At 45.0% G+C, this 18,638-nt stretch overlaps 2 protein-coding genes across 4 annotated transcripts; both read left to right on the forward strand.

The window, feature by feature from the left end:
* The first annotated feature begins 257 nt into the window (after window positions 1–257).
* On the forward strand, window positions 258–7,606 carry LOC129395299 (G antigen 4). 2 transcript variants are annotated; one of them, XM_055106445.2, is made up of 5 exons: window positions 258–384; window positions 1,425–1,516; window positions 1,981–2,101; window positions 4,917–5,042; window positions 7,496–7,606. In XM_055106445.2, exons 2-5 carry the CDS (start codon window positions 1,433–1,435, stop codon window positions 7,516–7,518), a joined length of 354 nt encoding a protein of 117 aa, XP_054962420.1. In that variant the 5' UTR covers window positions 258–384; window positions 1,425–1,432; the 3' UTR covers window positions 7,519–7,606. The 2 variants fall into 2 exon arrangements, with proteins under 2 accessions (XP_054962420.1, XP_054962419.1); XM_055106444.1 differs by lacking the exons at window positions 258–384; window positions 7,496–7,606 and having other exon boundaries at window positions 1,433–1,516; window positions 4,917–5,254.
* Window positions 7,607–9,785: 2,179 nt separating this feature from the next.
* Window positions 9,786–17,134, forward strand: LOC129395301 (G antigen 4). 2 transcript variants are annotated; one of them, XM_055106447.2, is made up of 5 exons: window positions 9,786–9,912; window positions 10,953–11,044; window positions 11,509–11,629; window positions 14,445–14,570; window positions 17,024–17,134. In XM_055106447.2, exons 2-5 carry the CDS (start codon window positions 10,961–10,963, stop codon window positions 17,044–17,046), a joined length of 354 nt encoding a protein of 117 aa, XP_054962422.1. In that variant the 5' UTR covers window positions 9,786–9,912; window positions 10,953–10,960; the 3' UTR covers window positions 17,047–17,134. The 2 variants fall into 2 exon arrangements, with proteins under 2 accessions (XP_054962422.1, XP_054962421.1); XM_055106446.1 differs by lacking the exons at window positions 9,786–9,912; window positions 17,024–17,134 and having other exon boundaries at window positions 10,961–11,044; window positions 14,445–14,782.
* Window positions 17,135–18,638: the final 1,504 nt, after the last annotated feature.

Raw genomic sequence — 18,638 nt, forward strand, 5'->3', positions numbered from 1 at the left:
CAGCCAGTCACAGTGGTCCTTGTCCCCATGGTGGGGCCGGGGCAAGAGAGGGCCCTGGGTTGGGGGTGGGGTTCAGTTGAAGATGGGGTGAGTTTTGAGGGGAGCACTACTTGAGTCCCAGAGGCATAGGAAACAGCAGAGGGAGGTGGGATTCCCTTATCCTCAATGAGGATGGGCATCGAGGGTTTGGGCGTGGCGCTGGGAACGGCAGCCCTCCCCAGCCCACAGCCGCGCATGCTCCCTGGGCTCCCGCCTCCGTGCGCATGTTCACTGGGCGTCTTCTGCCCGGCCCCTTCGCCCCCGCGAAGAACGCCGGGGAGCTGTGAGGCAGTGCTGTGTGGTTCCTGCCGTCCGGACTCTTTTTCCTCTACTGAGATTCATCTGGTAGGTCTGCAGGCCAGTCATCCCGGGGGCTGAAGTGTGAGTGAGGGTGGAGAGGGCCTCGGGTGGGTCAGGCGGGTCCCGCTTCCTGGTCTGTGGCCTCTGAGGGAGAAGGGGCACGAGGTCGTCCTCCTTCCCTTCACAGGCTGCGAGGCCACCGGCGGCTTCGTGGTCGTGAAGGGGCCTGGACGGGGAGGAAGGTGGGCCGTGGAGGGGAGGCGGTCAGGGGCTCAGGTGAAGATGGGGTGAGTGCTGTTGGGGGGATGGAAGTCCCGAGGTGCCGGGAACCCCAGACGACACAGGGCAGATTCCCTGAATGGGGCCCCCGGCGGCGGCGAGGCGGGTGGTGAAGAAGGGGCCTGGCAGCTGGGAAGGCTGCGGCCTGGTGAGCGCCCCCCCAGCGGTGTGGAGTGCGGAGCGCCCGAGTGAGAAGCACTGCAAGGTCTCACCTCCGCCATGGAAGGTCCGAAAACAGTGGGAAGGAGTGGGCGAGGCAGTGTGGTCCAACCAAACTTGTTGTGAGGCGGGGTGAATGGCTCTAGGAAGTGGGAGTGTGCCCAAAGCAGCAATCACGAGAATTGTGATTCACTAGGGTTTTCGTGGGGAGTGCACTTGTGAAACTAAACCTCATCAGAAATGACCTCTGTCTGCGGGGCGCAGTGGTGCTCGCCTACGTAGTCCCAGTTACTCGGGACACTGAGGTGGGAGGATCCCTTGAGCGGGAGGTCGAGGCTGCAGTGAGCTGTGATCACGCCGCTGCACTCCAGCCTGAGCAACACAGCGAGACCGCGTGTCCGAAAGAAATTTAGAAAAAAATGTCCTCTGCCTTTTGCCACACGCCTTAAGATGATTGCTCTGCCAGCCTGGCCAGCAGAAGTGGCTTTGTAGGCACTCAGACAGCGTACACACGTATGCTTAACTCTGGGACTTATTTTGAGAGTATTTTCAAAAGTAAAACGGCAAGTTAACATTTATCCATGGAAGCGATCGAATATAGCAGCCCTCTGGAGCGCACGTTCTCAATCACGGTTGTCTGTTTTCAGTGTGAAATATGAATTGGCGAGGAAGATCGACCTATTATTGGCCTGGACGAAGACGCTATTTACAGCCTCCTGAAATGATTGGGCCTATGCGGGTGAGTGCTTAAACGTTAATTCGATGTTTTCTATTAGTAGAAATTAATTTTTGTGATAGCGTTGTTGCATTAGTGTGGAAATGCTGATAAAGGTCTTTCCTGCTCATAAAAAATGATGATGGCATCTCATGAAGGAAACATTGATTCTGGAGGATTTTTTTTTCCTCTCGTGTTCTTCAGCTTTTGCCCATGACTTCTTTCTCAGGCTTTGTTTGTTAATGACAGATTGTACACATGTATTCCAACACAGAGTATAATAGCCTCCAAAGTCCTCGTGCGTCACTTTTCTCACAGTAACCTCCCTGTGGGTGGAGTAACCTTATTGGGCATAGAGCATAGAGTTGGAGAAATGTCTTTAGGCTTAGTTATGACCAGAAATAGCTATGTATTCTGTGTATATATGTAAAATTTTGTATCAATAACGAAACTTATTGTTTATTTGCACACCCACACGTATTCCCCAGCCCGAGCAGTTCAGTGATGAAGTGGAACCAGAAACACCTGAAGAAGGGGAACCAGCAACTCAACGTCAGGATCCTGCAGCTGCTCAGGAGGGAGAGGATGAGGGAGCATGTGCAGGTCAAGGTGAGGGAAAGGGAAGAAGAACGTCTGCTGGTGTGTGCGTGTGTGTGTGTTCGTGTCTGTGTTTGCACGTGTGTGTGTGTGTGTGTTAGGCATTGTCACATAGGAGGAACAGGAGGAAAGAAAACAATGGAAAGAATGCCTGAAATTGACTGGAAAAGCGAGGAGGCTATGTAGTTTGCAGCTTAGCTTAGGCAAATCCCTCACTATGATAAAAGTTCTCGACTTTATGAATGAGAGAATGGAGGTGCCAGGATTGTGTGTTATCCAAGAACCCTTGACTGGTGAATACAACATTTGTACTGTGTTCCAAGGTTTGTGTCTTCCTATCATCTATGTTGCTGTAAAGAAGGAAGTGATTTTGCTGAAAATGCTTAAAACTCAAAAGGCTTTACTGTAAGGTAGCTTAGTACTGACCCAAGAATAGACCCAGTTCAGAGGAGCAGGAGCAGCTCCAAAAACCGAGTCGCTGAATGTTGTCGTTCGTTTCCTTTGATTGATATTTGTATATGGTACGTTTGATAAAAGCTGGATAAATGAGGATACTGCCATACGGGTAGCTGGCTTAGTGATTTTTCTCAGCGGCTTTTAGGAGGTGATTCAATCCTTTTATGGTTAGAAAAGCAAAAACGGAATTATCCTGAGATGAACGTGAGATGGAAATAATTTCTCGGAGATAAAATGTTTTGAAAGGAAGCATTTATGTAACGGAGGTCGTGGATTATTCCAGGGATGCACTGTTAAAAGTTCCTAGAATCTGACTGACAACAATGCCCATTAATTGCTGTCCGCCCACTCCCTTATTCTCAGTGGGGGACAGTATATTTTCTGTGATTCACAAACAATGTTATATTTGGTGCTTTGTTCTTCACGGGGTTCATTTATGGAATATTACCTTTAGGACCTTCGGACCTAAATATAACTTTATTTGAACAAAGTGAAGTTTCTCTTTACCCCAATAGGTAATGGGTGTCGTGACTGTAAGATTTTCCATAGTCCTCACATCCAACCAGCCAATCAATCCTTCAGAAACTGACATTGTAATTGTAACTGAAATCCTATCCACGTGGTAGACTTCAGATTTCTCAGCTGACGCACACTGCTGTTGGTACTCTACGGCTGAATATAAGCATTATACATGTCCTGTGTTTTATCCTTAGATTGTCATTTAGGAGAAAGGTCTAAAGCTGGGCTGAATGCCATGCACTCATAGTCCCAGCTACTTGGGAGGCTGAGGTGAGAGGATTGCTTGAGCCCTGGAGTTCAAGCCCAGCCTGGGAAACACAGTGAGACCTCATCGCTAATAAATAAATAAATGAATACATAAATACATAAAGAAATTCATTAAATAAATAAAGGTTTCAAGGTATAGGAAAACACAGATGCAAAGTTTTTGTGCCTAGTGGCTGGTAATGTTGCAAACGTAACTCCTTAGTGAACTGTACCACTTAAAAATAGTTAAGATGGTAAATTTTACGATATCTGTATGTTTTACCACAATCGGAAATTCCTTTCTTCCTAAAGTTCAGTGCAGTTATCATATATTCTTTTAAATTTTTACTGTATCTATCTTCAAGACATTACATTTATATAAAATTTGGAAGAATAGAACAACGAACTCGTATACTTTACACCTGGATTCACCAATTGTTAAAAGCTTTCGCTTCATAGGTTTCACCTCTTCCCTCCCTCTCTTACCGTGCTGCCCACACACTCACACACACACACACACAAACGGATATATGTTTACTGTTATTAATGCTGAATTGTTTTGATAAAGTTTCAGGTATTATGGTCCTTTACCCTATGTACTTGAGGGTGTGTATATCGTCAGAAGAAAGAGAAAGTCATTTCTTGGATCATCACTGCACAAAGATCAAAATCAGGAAATTTAACAATGAGAAAATGGAGTCATTTAATACAGAGTGCATACTCAAATTTTGCCAGTTCCCCAGAAAATTTCTTTTTTCCTTTTTTTTTTCTTTGTTGAGACGGAGTCTCTCTCTGTGGGCCAGGTTGGAGTGCAGTAGTGCGATCTCGGCTCACTGCAACCTACACCTCCCAGGTTCTAGGGATTCTCATGCCTCAGCCTCCCGTGTAGCTGGGACTACAGGCGCCGGCCACTGCGGTCTTGAACTTCTGGCCTCACCTGCTCTGCCCACCTTGGCATCCCAAAATGTTTGGATTGCAGGCGTGAGACCCCACGCCCGGCCCAGATAATTTTATTGATAGGATTTCTTTTTCTGATCCAGAGTCCAGTTCAGAATCACACCTTGCATGTGCTTTTCAGGTGTTTTTAGTTTCCTTTAACCTGTAATGTTTCCTTAATTTTTCTTGTCATTCACGATACGGACATTTTTGGAGAGGATAGACCAGTTGGTTTGCAGAATATTCTGCAGTTTGGGCTTTTTCATGTATTTTTAAAAGAGTTTTCTCACTCAGCGTTTATTGGTGGCTACTCATGCCATGTAAGAGTCTGAGCGCTAGGAGTGTAAGTGCTGTGAGAGACGGGATTTGAGCCTTGAGTCATTTAATACGAGAAGGACAATCAGAAGTAGAATAACAGAGAAGTGCAAAGGAGGCAGCAAAGTTGTCTGAGGGCAGTCTTCGGAAAGGAAGAGGGTAATATTTGGAACACCTTGTTTTCCTGTTTTCTGCTAACGGACTCCTGAAATAATGTTCCTGGGATTCTTATCAACACATTTATTATTACGTTAGCTAAAGCTTTTATCTAATAATACCGAGAGCATGAATATTATTTTCTTATTCATACTTTATGCTTTACTGCTTAAATTGATATGTAGTTTTTATTTTTAAGGGCCGAAGCCTGAAGCTGATAGCCAGGAACAGGGTCACCCACAGACTGGGTGTGAGTGTGAAGATGGTCCTGATGGGCAGGAGATGGACCCGCCAAATCCAGAGGAGGTGAAAACGCCTGAAGAAGGTAGGCAATCCATTAGGCATGCACATTGTAGGGTGTCTGTTTCCACAGTATCATATTGTAATTCTTACTATGTTTTTGAGACGGAGTCTCGCTCCGAAGACCAGGCTGGAGTGCAGTGGTGCCACCTCGGCTCACTGGAAATTCTGTCTCCAGGGTTCAAGTGATTCTCCTGCCTGAGCCTCTGGCGGAGCCGGGCTTACAGGCATGCTCCGCCGCGCCCAGCTAATTTTTGTATTTTTAGTAGAGACAGGGTTTCGTTCTGTTGCACAGGTTGTTCCCGAACTCCTGACCTCAGGTGGTCCGCCTGCCTCGACCATCGAAATTGCCGGGATTACAGGCGAGAGCCACCGTGCCCGACCCAGCATTATATTTTTAATAACAGAGAGGTAACAATACTGCCTCTTTAGTAACAGAGTTCTTATATAAAGGTTATTTGAAACGTAGTTCAGGCCCCAGCACCCGACTGATAGACTGTCAGATAGGGAAACAAACTGAGTCAAAGCTATGTTGAATTAAAAGTTTTGAGTATAAATCCTTCAACCAGTAGCTCACAATTTTCAGATGCTTTTGTAAAGGTCTGCTTTTAATCAATACATAACACGTTTGTAACACCCATCACTTGGTGTGAAAAATGCTGAAGCACTCATGCGGGTTCTAATAGCAGCTCTTACAGCCTTGGCGAGATTCTGAGTGAGTCCTTTCCCTTCTAAACCTATCTTTGGTTCTTATGAAAATAGTGAGTTTAAGTCAGAGATTTTAAAACCATTTTCCATTCCGGTTCTTTCATACTCTGATCCTGTTGCATAGAATGCGTGGGACACAGAGATCATCTGCTTCGCATGGTTTGTTAATCACAAATCATGAAACCCTGGCCCGAGTCATCTGAAAATCTCTGAACTGAGATTTCATTGTCAGTAAGAAAGTGAGCGGGCCCTCTGCTTCATCCTAGTTTTTCCGTGTGGAGAGCTGAATACGTAGTGTAAGATCTTGTGAAATTGTGAATTCTCCCTCTTCTTGGTTTGTTTGTTTGTTTGCGACAGAGTCTCAGTGTGTCACCCAGGCTGGAGTGCAGTGATGCAATTTCAGCTCACTGCAACCTCTGGCTCCCAGGCTAAAGCCGTCCTCCCACCTCGGCCTCCTGAGTGGCTGGAACTACATGCACAAGCCACCGTGCCTGAGTACATTTTTTTGTTTTCATTTTTGTAGAGATGAGGTCTCACTGTGTTGCCCAGGCAGGGTTTCTCTGGCTTTCAATGAACAACTGCTTCTTTTTTTTTTCTTTTATTTATTTATTTACTTTTTTATTATTATACTTTAAGTTTTAGGGTACATGTGCACATTGTGCAGCTTAGTTACATATGTATACATGTGCCATGCTGGTGCGCTGCACCCACTATCTCATCATCTAGCATTAGGTACATCTCCCAGTGCTATCCCTCCCCCCTCCCCCCACCCCACAACAGTCCCCAGGGTGTGATATTCCCCTTCCTCTGTCCATGTGATCTCATTGTTCAGTTCCCACCTATGAGTGAGAATATGCGGTGTTTGGTTTTTTGTTCTTGCGATAGTTTACTGAGAATGATGATTTCCAGTTTCATCCATGTCCCTACAAAGGACATGAACTCATCATTTTTTAGGGCTGCATAGTATTCCGTGGTGAATATGTGCCACATTTTCTTAATCCAGTCTATCGTTGTTGGACATTTGGGTTGGTTCCAAGTCTTTGCTATCGTGAATAATGCCGCAATAAGCATACGTGTGCATGTGTCTTTATAGCAGCATGATTTATAGTCCTTTGGGTATATACCCAGTAATGGGATGGCTGGGTCAAATGGTACAATTGCTTCTTAAATCTTTTCCCACGGAAACCTTGAGTGACTGAAATAAATATCAAATGGCGAGAGACCGTTTGGTTCCCATCATCTGTGGCATGTAGGTCAGTGGTGCTCATCATGGGTGTGAGTAAGATGCCTGTGCTATGCATGCTCCCTGCCCCACTGTCAGTCTTCATGAGCCACTATTTCTAATAAGACTGTAGACACACATACGATATAATCATCTCTAATCATATCAAATGTTACATGTAAGTTTCAGCTTTAGAGACATGAATTGATAAGATTTAAAGTTGAAAGACCGTGACTCTAGTACTTCCTGAGTAATCAACTGAAGTATGCTTTACACATGTGTTTTCCAAATTGCTGACTGTTAATTGTAAGTGCTTGTGACTTGAAAGGAAGCACTTGATGTTCAGGGAGGAAATTACTTTTAAATTCTGCAGGTGTACGCTCAAAGTTTATGCAGAGGTTCAATTGCGTGTAAGACACGGGATCACCCATAGGGTTCTGTTTTTAGTCCATTTAATAAAACCCAAAGTGTAGTGTGCTTTGTATGCCTTTAGGGTCATCTGAATAATCTGTTGCTAAGTCATGTTCCCAATCGTGTTTCTGTTACAGGTGAAAAGCAATCACAGTGTTAAAAGAAGACACGTTGAAATGATGCAGGCTGCTCCTATGTTGGAAATTTGTTCATTAAAATTCTCCCAATAAAGCTTTACAGCCTTCTGCAAAGAAGTCTTGCGCATCTTTTGTGAATTTTATTTCTAGCTTTTTGATGCTGTGAAATATGTATCATTCTTTGAAATCGTGTATTGTAACTCTCTGAGCTGGTATGTAGAGACATCGTTCTTTTTTTTTTTCTTTCTTTCTTTGTTCTCTTTTGAGACGGAGTCTTGCTCTGTCGCCCAGGCTGGAGTGCAGTGGCGCGATCTCTGCTCACTGCAACCCCGCCTCCCGGATTCAAGCAATTGTCTGCCTCAGCCTCCCGAGTAGCTGGGATTATAGGCACCCACCAGCACGCCTGGCTAAGTTTTGTGTTTTTACTAGAGATGGGCTTTCGCCATCTTGGCCGGGGTGCTCTTGAACTCCTGACCTCGTGATTCACCTGCCTTGGCCTCCCAAAGTGCTGGGATTACAGGCATGAGCCTCCGCGCCCGGTGGAGACATAATTCTTACATATTGGTTTTCTATCCAGCGGCCTTGTGAAATATGCTTGTGAATTCTAAAGTTTACTTCTAGGTCGTTTTCAGTCTTCAATATACAGAAACATATCATCCTGGAATAAGAGCAGTTTTGTTTCCGCCATTTTTTTTTCTTTTCCCTTTTGTATTCTTTGTAGAGACGGGGTTTTGCCATGTTTCCCGGGCTGTTGTTGAACCTTTGAGTGCAAGTGATGCACCCACCTCACCTCCCACAGTGCTGGGATTACTGGCGTGGGCCACCGTGGCGGGCCCGTCGTTGCCATTGTAAAGAGTTTTATTTCCTTTTCTGATTTTATGGCATTGCGCAGACCCACCCGTTACAATGGTGACAGTGGACATCCTTGTCTTATCCCTGATGAGAAACCGAAAAATTTCAACATTTCACCATCCTATTTACTCTCCTTTTTTTGTAGACGGACTTTATCAGAGTGAGTCATTCCATTCTGTTCCCAATTTGCTGAGAGTATTCATTTGAATACATGTTGATTTTCATCAAACAGTGCATCTATTTCGATTACCACAGCATTTTTTCCCATTCATGTGTTAATATAGTGAATTCGATGGATAAATTTGTACGTTTTTAGGTTCGATTATTAAAACTGGAGACAGCGTCTCACTCTGTCCCCGAGGCTGGAGTGCGGTGGTGTTATCAGAGCTCGCTGCAGCCTTGACCTCCTGGGCTCAAGCGCTCCTCCCACCTCAGCCTCCTGAGTAGCTGTGAGTATAGGTACATGCCACCATGCCCAGCTAATTTTTCGATGGTTTTTTGTTTGTTTTTTGTCGTGATGAGATTTTCTGATGTTGCTTAGGCTGGTCTCGAAGTCCTGAGCTCAGGTGATCTGGCCAGCTCAGCCTCCCAAAATACTAGGATTACAGGCGTGAGCCTTGGCCTGGTCTGGTTTTTCTTATATAGGGGTCTTATCTATATAAAGACTAAACTTAATCTGTGCCTTTGTGCGGGTGGGCTAAGAGCACGATGACTTTTATCATTCTATTGATTTAAAGAAAACTATCCTTGACTTACCAGTGTGTAAGTCCATGAAGGCATAATTCTGTTGAAAGCATATATTGTTAATGGGTGTTGGGAACCGTGCACTTTCCGCTGCTGTGGGAGCATGTCCTTGGAGGTACCTTTCATCTGTTTTCTCAACTCCAAACATCTTAGGACCATGGGTTGTGACTGGTAGGACTATGTATCTTGCTACTTTCAAGACGGAGTTTATTTTCACGTGGTGTCACTCTGGCTGTCCTGTTTCCCTAATACTGTCACTTCACCCTCTGCGATTCTGATGCTAACAAATGATAGATATCGTTTTAGCATTTTCTTACGGGTCCTAGCGATTCTATTCATTTTTCTTTCAGTCTCTTTCTCTGACTTGTTCACATTGAACAATTTCCTTTTGGGATAGGTTGCTATTTCTGTTTTCGCAGGTGGTTTACCTGTCTTCCCAGCCAGTCACAGTGGTCCTTGTCCCCATGGTGGGGCCGGGGCAAGAGAGGGCCCTGGGTTGGGGGTGGGGTTCAGTTGAAGATGGGGTGAGTTTTGAGGGGAGCACTACTTGAGTCCCAGAGGCATAGGAAACAGCAGAGGGAGGTGGGATTCCCTTATCCTCAATGAGGATGGGCATCGAGGGTTTGGGCGTGGCGCTGGGAACGGCAGCCCTCCCCAGCCCACAGCCGCGCATGCTCCCTGGGCTCCCGCCTCCGTGCGCATGTTCACTGGGCGTCTTCTGCCCGGCCCCTTCGCCCCCGCGAAGAACGCCGGGGAGCTGTGAGGCAGTGCTGTGTGGTTCCTGCCGTCCGGACTCTTTTTCCTCTACTGAGATTCATCTGGTAGGTCTGCAGGCCAGTCATCCCGGGGGCTGAAGTGTGAGTGAGGGTGGAGAGGGCCTCGGGTGGGTCAGGCGGGTCCCGCTTCCTGGTCTGTGGCCTCTGAGGGAGAAGGGGCACGAGGTCGTCCTCCTTCCCTTCACAGGCTGCGAGGCCACCGGCGGCTTCGTGGTCGTGAAGGGGCCTGGACGGGGAGGAAGGTGGGCCGTGGAGGGGAGGCGGTCAGGGGCTCAGGTGAAGATGGGGTGAGTGCTGTTGGGGGGATGGAAGTCCCGAGGTGCCGGGAACCCCAGACGACACAGGGCAGATTCCCTGAATGGGGCCCCCGGCGGCGGCGAGGCGGGTGGTGAAGAAGGGGCCTGGCAGCTGGGAAGGCTGCGGCCTGGTGAGCGCCCCCCCAGCGGTGTGGAGTGCGGAGCGCCCGAGTGAGAAGCACTGCAAGGTCTCACCTCCGCCATGGAAGGTCCGAAAACAGTGGGAAGGAGTGGGCGAGGCAGTGTGGTCCAACCAAACTTGTTGTGAGGCGGGGTGAATGGCTCTAGGAAGTGGGAGTGTGCCCAAAGCAGCAATCACGAGAATTGTGATTCACTAGGGTTTTCGTGGGGAGTGCACTTGTGAAACTAAACCTCATCAGAAATGACCTCTGTCTGCGGGGCGCAGTGGTGCTCGCCTACGTAGTCCCAGTTACTCGGGACACTGAGGTGGGAGGATCCCTTGAGCGGGAGGTCGAGGCTGCAGTGAGCTGTGATCACGCCGCTGCACTCCAGCCTGAGCAACACAGCGAGACCGCGTGTCCGAAAGAAATTTAGAAAAAAATGTCCTCTGCCTTTTGCCACACGCCTTAAGATGATTGCTCTGCCAGCCTGGCCAGCAGAAGTGGCTTTGTAGGCACTCAGACAGCGTACACACGTATGCTTAACTCTGGGACTTATTTTGAGAGTATTTTCAAAAGTAAAACGGCAAGTTAACATTTATCCATGGAAGCGATCGAATATAGCAGCCCTCTGGAGCGCACGTTCTCAATCACGGTTGTCTGTTTTCAGTGTGAAATATGAATTGGCGAGGAAGATCGACCTATTATTGGCCTGGACGAAGACGCTATTTACAGCCTCCTGAAATGATTGGGCCTATGCGGGTGAGTGCTTAAACGTTAATTCGATGTTTTCTATTAGTAGAAATTAATTTTTGTGATAGCGTTGTTGCATTAGTGTGGAAATGCTGATAAAGGTCTTTCCTGCTCATAAAAAATGATGATGGCATCTCATGAAGGAAACATTGATTCTGGAGGATTTTTTTTTCCTCTCGTGTTCTTCAGCTTTTGCCCATGACTTCTTTCTCAGGCTTTGTTTGTTAATGACAGATTGTACACATGTATTCCAACACAGAGTATAATAGCCTCCAAAGTCCTCGTGCGTCACTTTTCTCACAGTAACCTCCCTGTGGGTGGAGTAACCTTATTGGGCATAGAGCATAGAGTTGGAGAAATGTCTTTAGGCTTAGTTATGACCAGAAATAGCTATGTATTCTGTGTATATATGTAAAATTTTGTATCAATAACGAAACTTATTGTTTATTTGCACACCCACACGTATTCCCCAGCCCGAGCAGTTCAGTGATGAAGTGGAACCAGAAACACCTGAAGAAGGGGAACCAGCAACTCAACGTCAGGATCCTGCAGCTGCTCAGGAGGGAGAGGATGAGGGAGCATGTGCAGGTCAAGGTGAGGGAAAGGGAAGAAGAACGTCTGCTGGTGTGTGCGTGTGTGTGTGTTCGTGTCTGTGTTTGCACGTGTGTGTGTGTGTGTGTTAGGCATTGTCACATAGGAGGAACAGGAGGAAAGAAAACAATGGAAAGAATGCCTGAAATTGACTGGAAAAGCGAGGAGGCTATGTAGTTTGCAGCTTAGCTTAGGCAAATCCCTCACTATGATAAAAGTTCTCGACTTTATGAATGAGAGAATGGAGGTGCCAGGATTGTGTGTTATCCAAGAACCCTTGACTGGTGAATACAACATTTGTACTGTGTTCCAAGGTTTGTGTCTTCCTATCATCTATGTTGCTGTAAAGAAGGAAGTGATTTTGCTGAAAATGCTTAAAACTCAAAAGGCTTTACTGTAAGGTAGCTTAGTACTGACCCAAGAATAGACCCAGTTCAGAGGAGCAGGAGCAGCTCCAAAAACCGAGTCGCTGAATGTTGTCGTTCGTTTCCTTTGATTGATATTTTTATATGGTACGTTTGATAAAAGCTGGATAAATGAGGATACTGCCATACGGGTAGCTGGCTTAGTGATTTTTCTCAGCGGCTTTTAGGAGGTGATTCAATCCTTTTATGGTTAGAAAAGCAAAAACGGAATTATCCTGAGATGAACGTGAGATGGAAATAATTTCTCGGAGATAAAATGTTTTGAAAGGAAGCATTTATGTAACGGAGGTCGTGGATTATTCCAGGGATGCACTGTTAAAAGTTCCTAGAATCTGACTGACAACAATGCCCATTAATTGCTGTCCGCCCACTCCCTTATTCTCAGTGGGGGACAGTATATTTTCTGTGATTCACAAACAATGTTATATTTGGTGCTTTGTTCTTCACGGGGTTCATTTATGGAATATTACCTTTAGGACCTTCGGACCTAAATATAACTTTATTTGAACAAAGTGAAGTTTCTCTTTACCCCAATAGGTAATGGGTGTCGTGACTGTAAGATTTTCCATAGTCCTCACATCCAACCAGCCAATCAATCCTTCAGAAACTGACATTGTAATTGTAACTGAAATCCTATCCACGTGGTAGACTTCAGATTTCTCAGCTGACGCACACTGCTGTTGGTACTCTACGGCTGAATATAAGCATTATACATGTCCTGTGTTTTATCCTTAGATTGTCATTTAGGAGAAAGGTCTAAAGCTGGGCTGAATGCCATGCACTCATAGTCCCAGCTACTTGGGAGGCTGAGGTGAGAGGATTGCTTGAGCCCTGGAGTTCAAGCCCAGCCTGGGAAACACAGTGAGACCTCATCGCTAATAAATAAATAAATGAATACATAAATACATAAAGAAATTCATTAAATAAATAAAGGTTTCAAGGTATAGGAAAACACAGATGCGAAGTTTTTGTGCCTAGTGGCTGGTAATGTTGCAAACGTAACTCCTTAGTGAACTGTACCACTTAAAAATAGTTAAGATGGTAAATTTTACGATATCTGTATGTTTTACCACAATCGGAAATTCCTTTCTTCCTAAAGTTCAGTGCAGTTATCATATATTCTTTTAAATTTTTACTGTATCTATCTTCAAGACATTACATTTATATAAAATTTGGAAGAATAGAACAACGAACTCGTATACTTTACACCTGGATTCACCAATTGTTAAAAGCTTTCGCTTCATAGGTTTCACCTCTTCCCTCCCTCTCTTACCGTGCTGCCCACACACTCACACACACACACACACAAACGGATATATGTTTACTGTTATTAATGCTGAATTGTTTTGATAAAGTTTCAGGTATTATGGTCCTTTACCCTATGTACTTGAGGGTGTGTATATCGTCAGAAGAAAGAGAAAGTCATTTCTTGGATCATCACTGCACAAAGATCAAAATCAGGAAATTTAACAATGAGAAAATGGAGTCATTTAATACAGAGTGCATACTCAAATTTTGCCAGTTCCCCAGAAAATTTCTTTTTTCCTTTTTTTTTTCTTTGTTGAGACGGAGTCTCTCTCTGTGGGCCAGGTTGGAGTGCAGTAGTGCGATCTCGGCTCACTGCAACCTACACCTCCCAGGTTCTAGGGATTCTCATGCCTCAGCCTCCCGTGTAGCTGGGACTACAGGCGCCGGCCACTGCGGTCTTGAACTTCTGGCCTCACCTGCTCTGCCCACCTTGGCATCCCAAAATGTTTGGATTGCAGGCGTGAGACCCCACGCCCGGCCCAGATAATTTTATTGATAGGATTTCTTTTTCTGATCCAGAGTCCAGTTCAGAATCACACCTTGCATGTGCTTTTCAGGTGTTTTTAGTTTCCTTTAACCTGTAATGTTTCCTTAATTTTTCTTGTCATTCACGATACGGACATTTTTGGAGAGGATAGACCAGTTGGTTTGCAGAATATTCTGCAGTTTGGGCTTTTTCATGTATTTTTAAAAGAGTTTTCTCACTCAGCGTTTATTGGTGGCTACTCATGCCATGTAAGAGTCTGAGCGCTAGGAGTGTAAGTGCTGTGAGAGACGGGATTTGAGCCTTGAGTCATTTAATACGAGAAGGACAATCAGAAGTAGAATAACAGAGAAGTGCAAAGGAGGCAGCAAAGTTGTCTGAGGGCAGTCTTCGGAAAGGAAGAGGGTAATATTTGGAACACCTTGTTTTCCTGTTTTCTGCTAACGGACTCCTGAAATAATGTTCCTGGGATTCTTATCAACACATTTATTATTACGTTAGCTAAAGCTTTTATCTAATAATACCGAGAGCATGAATATTATTTTCTTATTCATACTTTATGCTTTACTGCTTAAATTGATATGTAGTTTTTATTTTTAAGGGCCGAAGCCTGAAGCTGATAGCCAGGAACAGGGTCACCCACAGACTGGGTGTGAGTGTGAAGATGGTCCTGATGGGCAGGAGATGGACCCGCCAAATCCAGAGGAGGTGAAAACGCCTGAAGAAGGTAGGCAATCCATTAGGCATGCACATTGTAGGGTGTCTGTTTCCACAGTATCATATTGTAATTCTTACTATGTTTTTGAGACGGAGTCTCGCTCCGAAGACCAGGCTGGAGTGCAGTGGTGCCACCTCGGCTCACTGGAAATTCTGTCTCCAGGGTTCAAGTGATTCTCCTGCCTGAGCCTCTGGCGGAGCCGGGCTTACAGGCATGCTCCGCCGCGCCCAGCTAATTTTTGTATTTTTAGTAGAGACAGGGTTTCGTTCTGTTGCACAGGTTGTTCCCGAACTCCTGACCTCAGGTGGTCCGCCTGCCTCGACCATCGAAATTGCCGGGATTACAGGCGAGAGCCACCGTGCCCGACCCAGCATTATATTTTTAATAACAGAGAGGTAACAATACTGCCTCTTTAGTAACAGAGTTCTTATATAAAGGTTATTTGAAACGTAGTTCAGGCCCCAGCACCCGACTGATAGACTGTCAGATAGGGAAACAAACTGAGTCAAAGCTATGTTGAATTAAAAGTTTTGAGTATAAATCCTTAAACCAGTAGCTCACAATTTTCAGATGCTTTTGTAAAGGTCTGCTTTTAATCAATACATAACACGTTTGTAACACCCATCACTTGGTGTGAAAAATGCTGAAGCACTCATGCGGGTTCTAATAGCAGCTCTTACAGCCTTGGCGAGATTCTGAGTGAGTCCTTTCCCTTCTAAACCTATCTTTGGTTCTTATGAAAATAGTGAGTTTAAGTCAGAGATTTTAAAACCATTTTCCATTCCGGTTCTTTCATACTCTGATCCTGTTGCATAGAATGCGTGGGACACAGAGATCATCTGCTTCGCATGGTTTGTTAATCACAAATCATGAAACCCTGGCCCGAGTCATCTGAAAATCTCTGAACTGAGATTTCATTGTCAGTAAGAAAGTGAGCGGGCCCTCTGCTTCATCCTAGTTTTTCCGTGTGGAGAGCTGAATACGTAGTGTAAGATCTTGTGAAATTGTGAATTCTCCCTCTTCTTGGTTTGTTTGTTTGTTTGCGACAGAGTCTCAGTGTGTCACCCAGGCTGGAGTGCAGTGATGCAATTTCAGCTCACTGCAACCTCTGGCTCCCAGGCTAAAGCCGTCCTCCCACCTCGGCCTCCTGAGTGGCTGGAACTACATGCACAAGCCACCGTGCCTGAGTACATTTTTTTGTTTTCATTTTTGTAGAGATGAGGTCTCACTGTGTTGCCCAGGCAGGGTTTCTCTGGCTTTCAATGAACAACTGCTTCTTTTTTTTTTCTTTTATTTATTTATTTACTTTTTTATTATTATACTTTAAGTTTTAGGGTACATGTGCACATTGTGCAGCTTAGTTACATATGTATACATGTGCCATGCTGGTGCGCTGCACCCACTATCTCATCATCTAGCATTAGGTACATCTCCCAGTGCTATCCCTCCCCCCTCCCCCCACCCCACAACAGTCCCCAGGGTGTGATATTCCCCTTCCTCTGTCCATGTGATCTCATTGTTCAGTTCCCACCTATGAGTGAGAATATGCGGTGTTTGGTTTTTTGTTCTTGCGATAGTTTACTGAGAATGATGATTTCCAGTTTCATCCATGTCCCTACAAAGGACATGAACTCATCATTTTTTAGGGCTGCATAGTATTCCGTGGTGAATATGTGCCACATTTTCTTAATCCAGTCTATCGTTGTTGGACATTTGGGTTGGTTCCAAGTCTTTGCTATCGTGAATAATGCCGCAATAAGCATACGTGTGCATGTGTCTTTATAGCAGCATGATTTATAGTCCTTTGGGTATATACCCAGTAATGGGATGGCTGGGTCAAATGGTACAATTGCTTCTTAAATCTTTTCCCACGGAAACCTTGAGTGACTGAAATAAATATCAAATGGCGAGAGACCGTTTGGTTCCCATCATCTGTGGCATGTAGGTCAGTGGTGCTCATCATGGGTGTGAGTAAGATGCCTGTGCTATGCATGCTCCCTGCCCCACTGTCAGTCTTCATGAGCCACTATTTCTAATAAGACTGTAGACACACATACGATATAATCATCTCTAATCATATCAAATGTTACATGTAAGTTTCAGCTTTAGAGACATGAATTGATAAGATTTAAAGTTGAAAGACCGTGACTCTAGTACTTCCTGAGTAATCAACTGAAGTATGCTTTACACATGTGTTTTCCAAATTGCTGACTGTTAATTGTAAGTGCTTGTGACTTGAAAGGAAGCACTTGATGTTCAGGGAGGAAATTACTTTTAAATTCTGCAGGTGTACGCTCAAAGTTTATGCAGAGGTTCAATTGCGTGTAAGACACGGGATCACCCATAGGGTTCTGTTTTTAGTCCATTTAATAAAACCCAAAGTGTAGTGTGCTTTGTATGCCTTTAGGGTCATCTGAATAATCTGTTGCTAAGTCATGTTCCCAATCGTGTTTCTGTTACAGGTGAAAAGCAATCACAGTGTTAAAAGAAGACACGTTGAAATGATGCAGGCTGCTCCTATGTTGGAAATTTGTTCATTAAAATTCTCCCAATAAAGCTTTACAGCCTTCTGCAAAGAAGTCTTGCGCATCTTTTGTGAATTTTATTTCTAGCTTTTTGATGCTGTGAAATATGTATCATTCTTTGAAATCGTGTATTGTAACTCTCTGAGCTGGTATGTAGAGACATCGTTCTTTTTTTTTTTCTTTCTTTCTTTGTTCTCTTTTGAGACGGAGTCTTGCTCTGTCGCCCAGGCTGGAGTGCAGTGGCGCGATCTCTGCTCACTGCAACCCCGCCTCCCGGATTCAAGCAATTGTCTGCCTCAGCCTCCCGAGTAGCTGGGATTATAGGCACCCACCAGCACGCCTGGCTAAGTTTTGTGTTTTTACTAGAGATGGGCTTTCGCCATCTTGGCCGGGGTGCTCTTGAACTCCTGACCTCGTGATTCACCTGCCTTGGCCTCCCAAAGTGCTGGGATTACAGGCATGAGCCTCCGCGCCCGGTGGAGACATAATTCTTACATATTGGTTTTCTATCCAGCGGCCTTGTGAAATATGCTTGTGAATTCTAAAGTTTACTTCTAGGTCGTTTTCAGTCTTCAATATACAGAAACATATCATCCTGGAATAAGAGCAGTTTTGTTTCCGCCATTTTTTTTTCTTTTCCCTTTTGTATTCTTTGTAGAGACGGGGTTTTGCCATGTTTCCCGGGCTGTTGTTGAACCTTTGAGTGCAAGTGATGCACCCACCTCACCTCCCACAGTGCTGGGATTACTGGCGTGGGCCACCGTGGCGGGCCCGTCGTTGCCATTGTAAAGAGTTTTATTTCCTTTTCTGATTTTATGGCATTGCGCAGACCCACCCGTTACAATGGTGACAGTGGACATCCTTGTCTTATCCCTGATGAGAAACCGAAAAATTTCAACATTTCACCATCCTATTTACTCTCCTTTTTTTGTAGACGGACTTTATCAGAGTGAGTCATTCCATTCTGTTCCCAATTTGCTGAGAGTATTCATTTGAATACATGTTGATTTTCATCAAACAGTGCATCTATTTCGATTACCACAGCATTTTTTCCCATTCATGTGTTAATATAGTGAATTCGATGGATAAATTTGTACGTTTTTAGGTTCGATTATTAAAACTGGAGACAGCGTCTCACTCTGTCCCCGAGGCTGGAGTGCGGTGGTGTTATCAGAGCTCGCTGCAGCCTTGACCTCCTGGGCTCAAGCGCTCCTCCCACCTCAGCCTCCTGAGTAGCTGTGAGTATAGGTACATGCCACCATGCCCAGCTAATTTTTCGATGGTTTTTTGTTTGTTTTTTGTCGTGATGAGATTTTCTGATGTTGCTTAGGCTGGTCTCGAAGTCCTGAGCTCAGGTGATCTGGCCAGCTCAGCCTCCCAAAATACTAGGATTACAGGCGTGAGCCTTGGCCTGGTCTGGTTTTTCTTATATAGGGGTCTTATCTATATAAAGACTAAACTTAATCTGTGCCTTTGTGCGGGTGGGCTAAGAGCACGATGACTTTTATCATTCTATTGATTTAAAGAAAACTATCCTTGACTTACCAGTGTG

The sequence above is a fragment of the Pan paniscus genome, chromosome X (assembly GCF_029289425.2).
Source record: "Pan paniscus chromosome X, NHGRI_mPanPan1-v2.0_pri, whole genome shotgun sequence".
In the NCBI taxonomy this organism is placed as follows: Eukaryota; Metazoa; Chordata; class Mammalia; order Primates; family Hominidae; genus Pan; species Pan paniscus.

Excerpts from the sequence above, each read along its gene's own strand:
- LOC129395299 (XM_055106444.1), top strand. The coding sequence starts at position 1,433 with ATGAATTGGCGAGGAAGATCGACCTATTATTGGCCTGGACGAAGACGC. Across the intron at positions 1,517-1,980 it reads AAATGATTGGGCCTATGCGG|CCCGAGCAGTTCAGTGATGA; the intron begins GTGAGTGCTTAA and ends CGTATTCCCCAG. Across the intron at positions 2,102-4,916 it reads GGGAGCATGTGCAGGTCAAG|GGCCGAAGCCTGAAGCTGAT; the intron begins GTGAGGGAAAGG and ends TTTATTTTTAAG.
- LOC129395301 (XM_055106446.1), top strand. The coding sequence starts at position 10,961 with ATGAATTGGCGAGGAAGATCGACCTATTATTGGCCTGGACGAAGACGC. Across the intron at positions 11,045-11,508 it reads AAATGATTGGGCCTATGCGG|CCCGAGCAGTTCAGTGATGA; the intron begins GTGAGTGCTTAA and ends CGTATTCCCCAG. Across the intron at positions 11,630-14,444 it reads GGGAGCATGTGCAGGTCAAG|GGCCGAAGCCTGAAGCTGAT; the intron begins GTGAGGGAAAGG and ends TTTATTTTTAAG.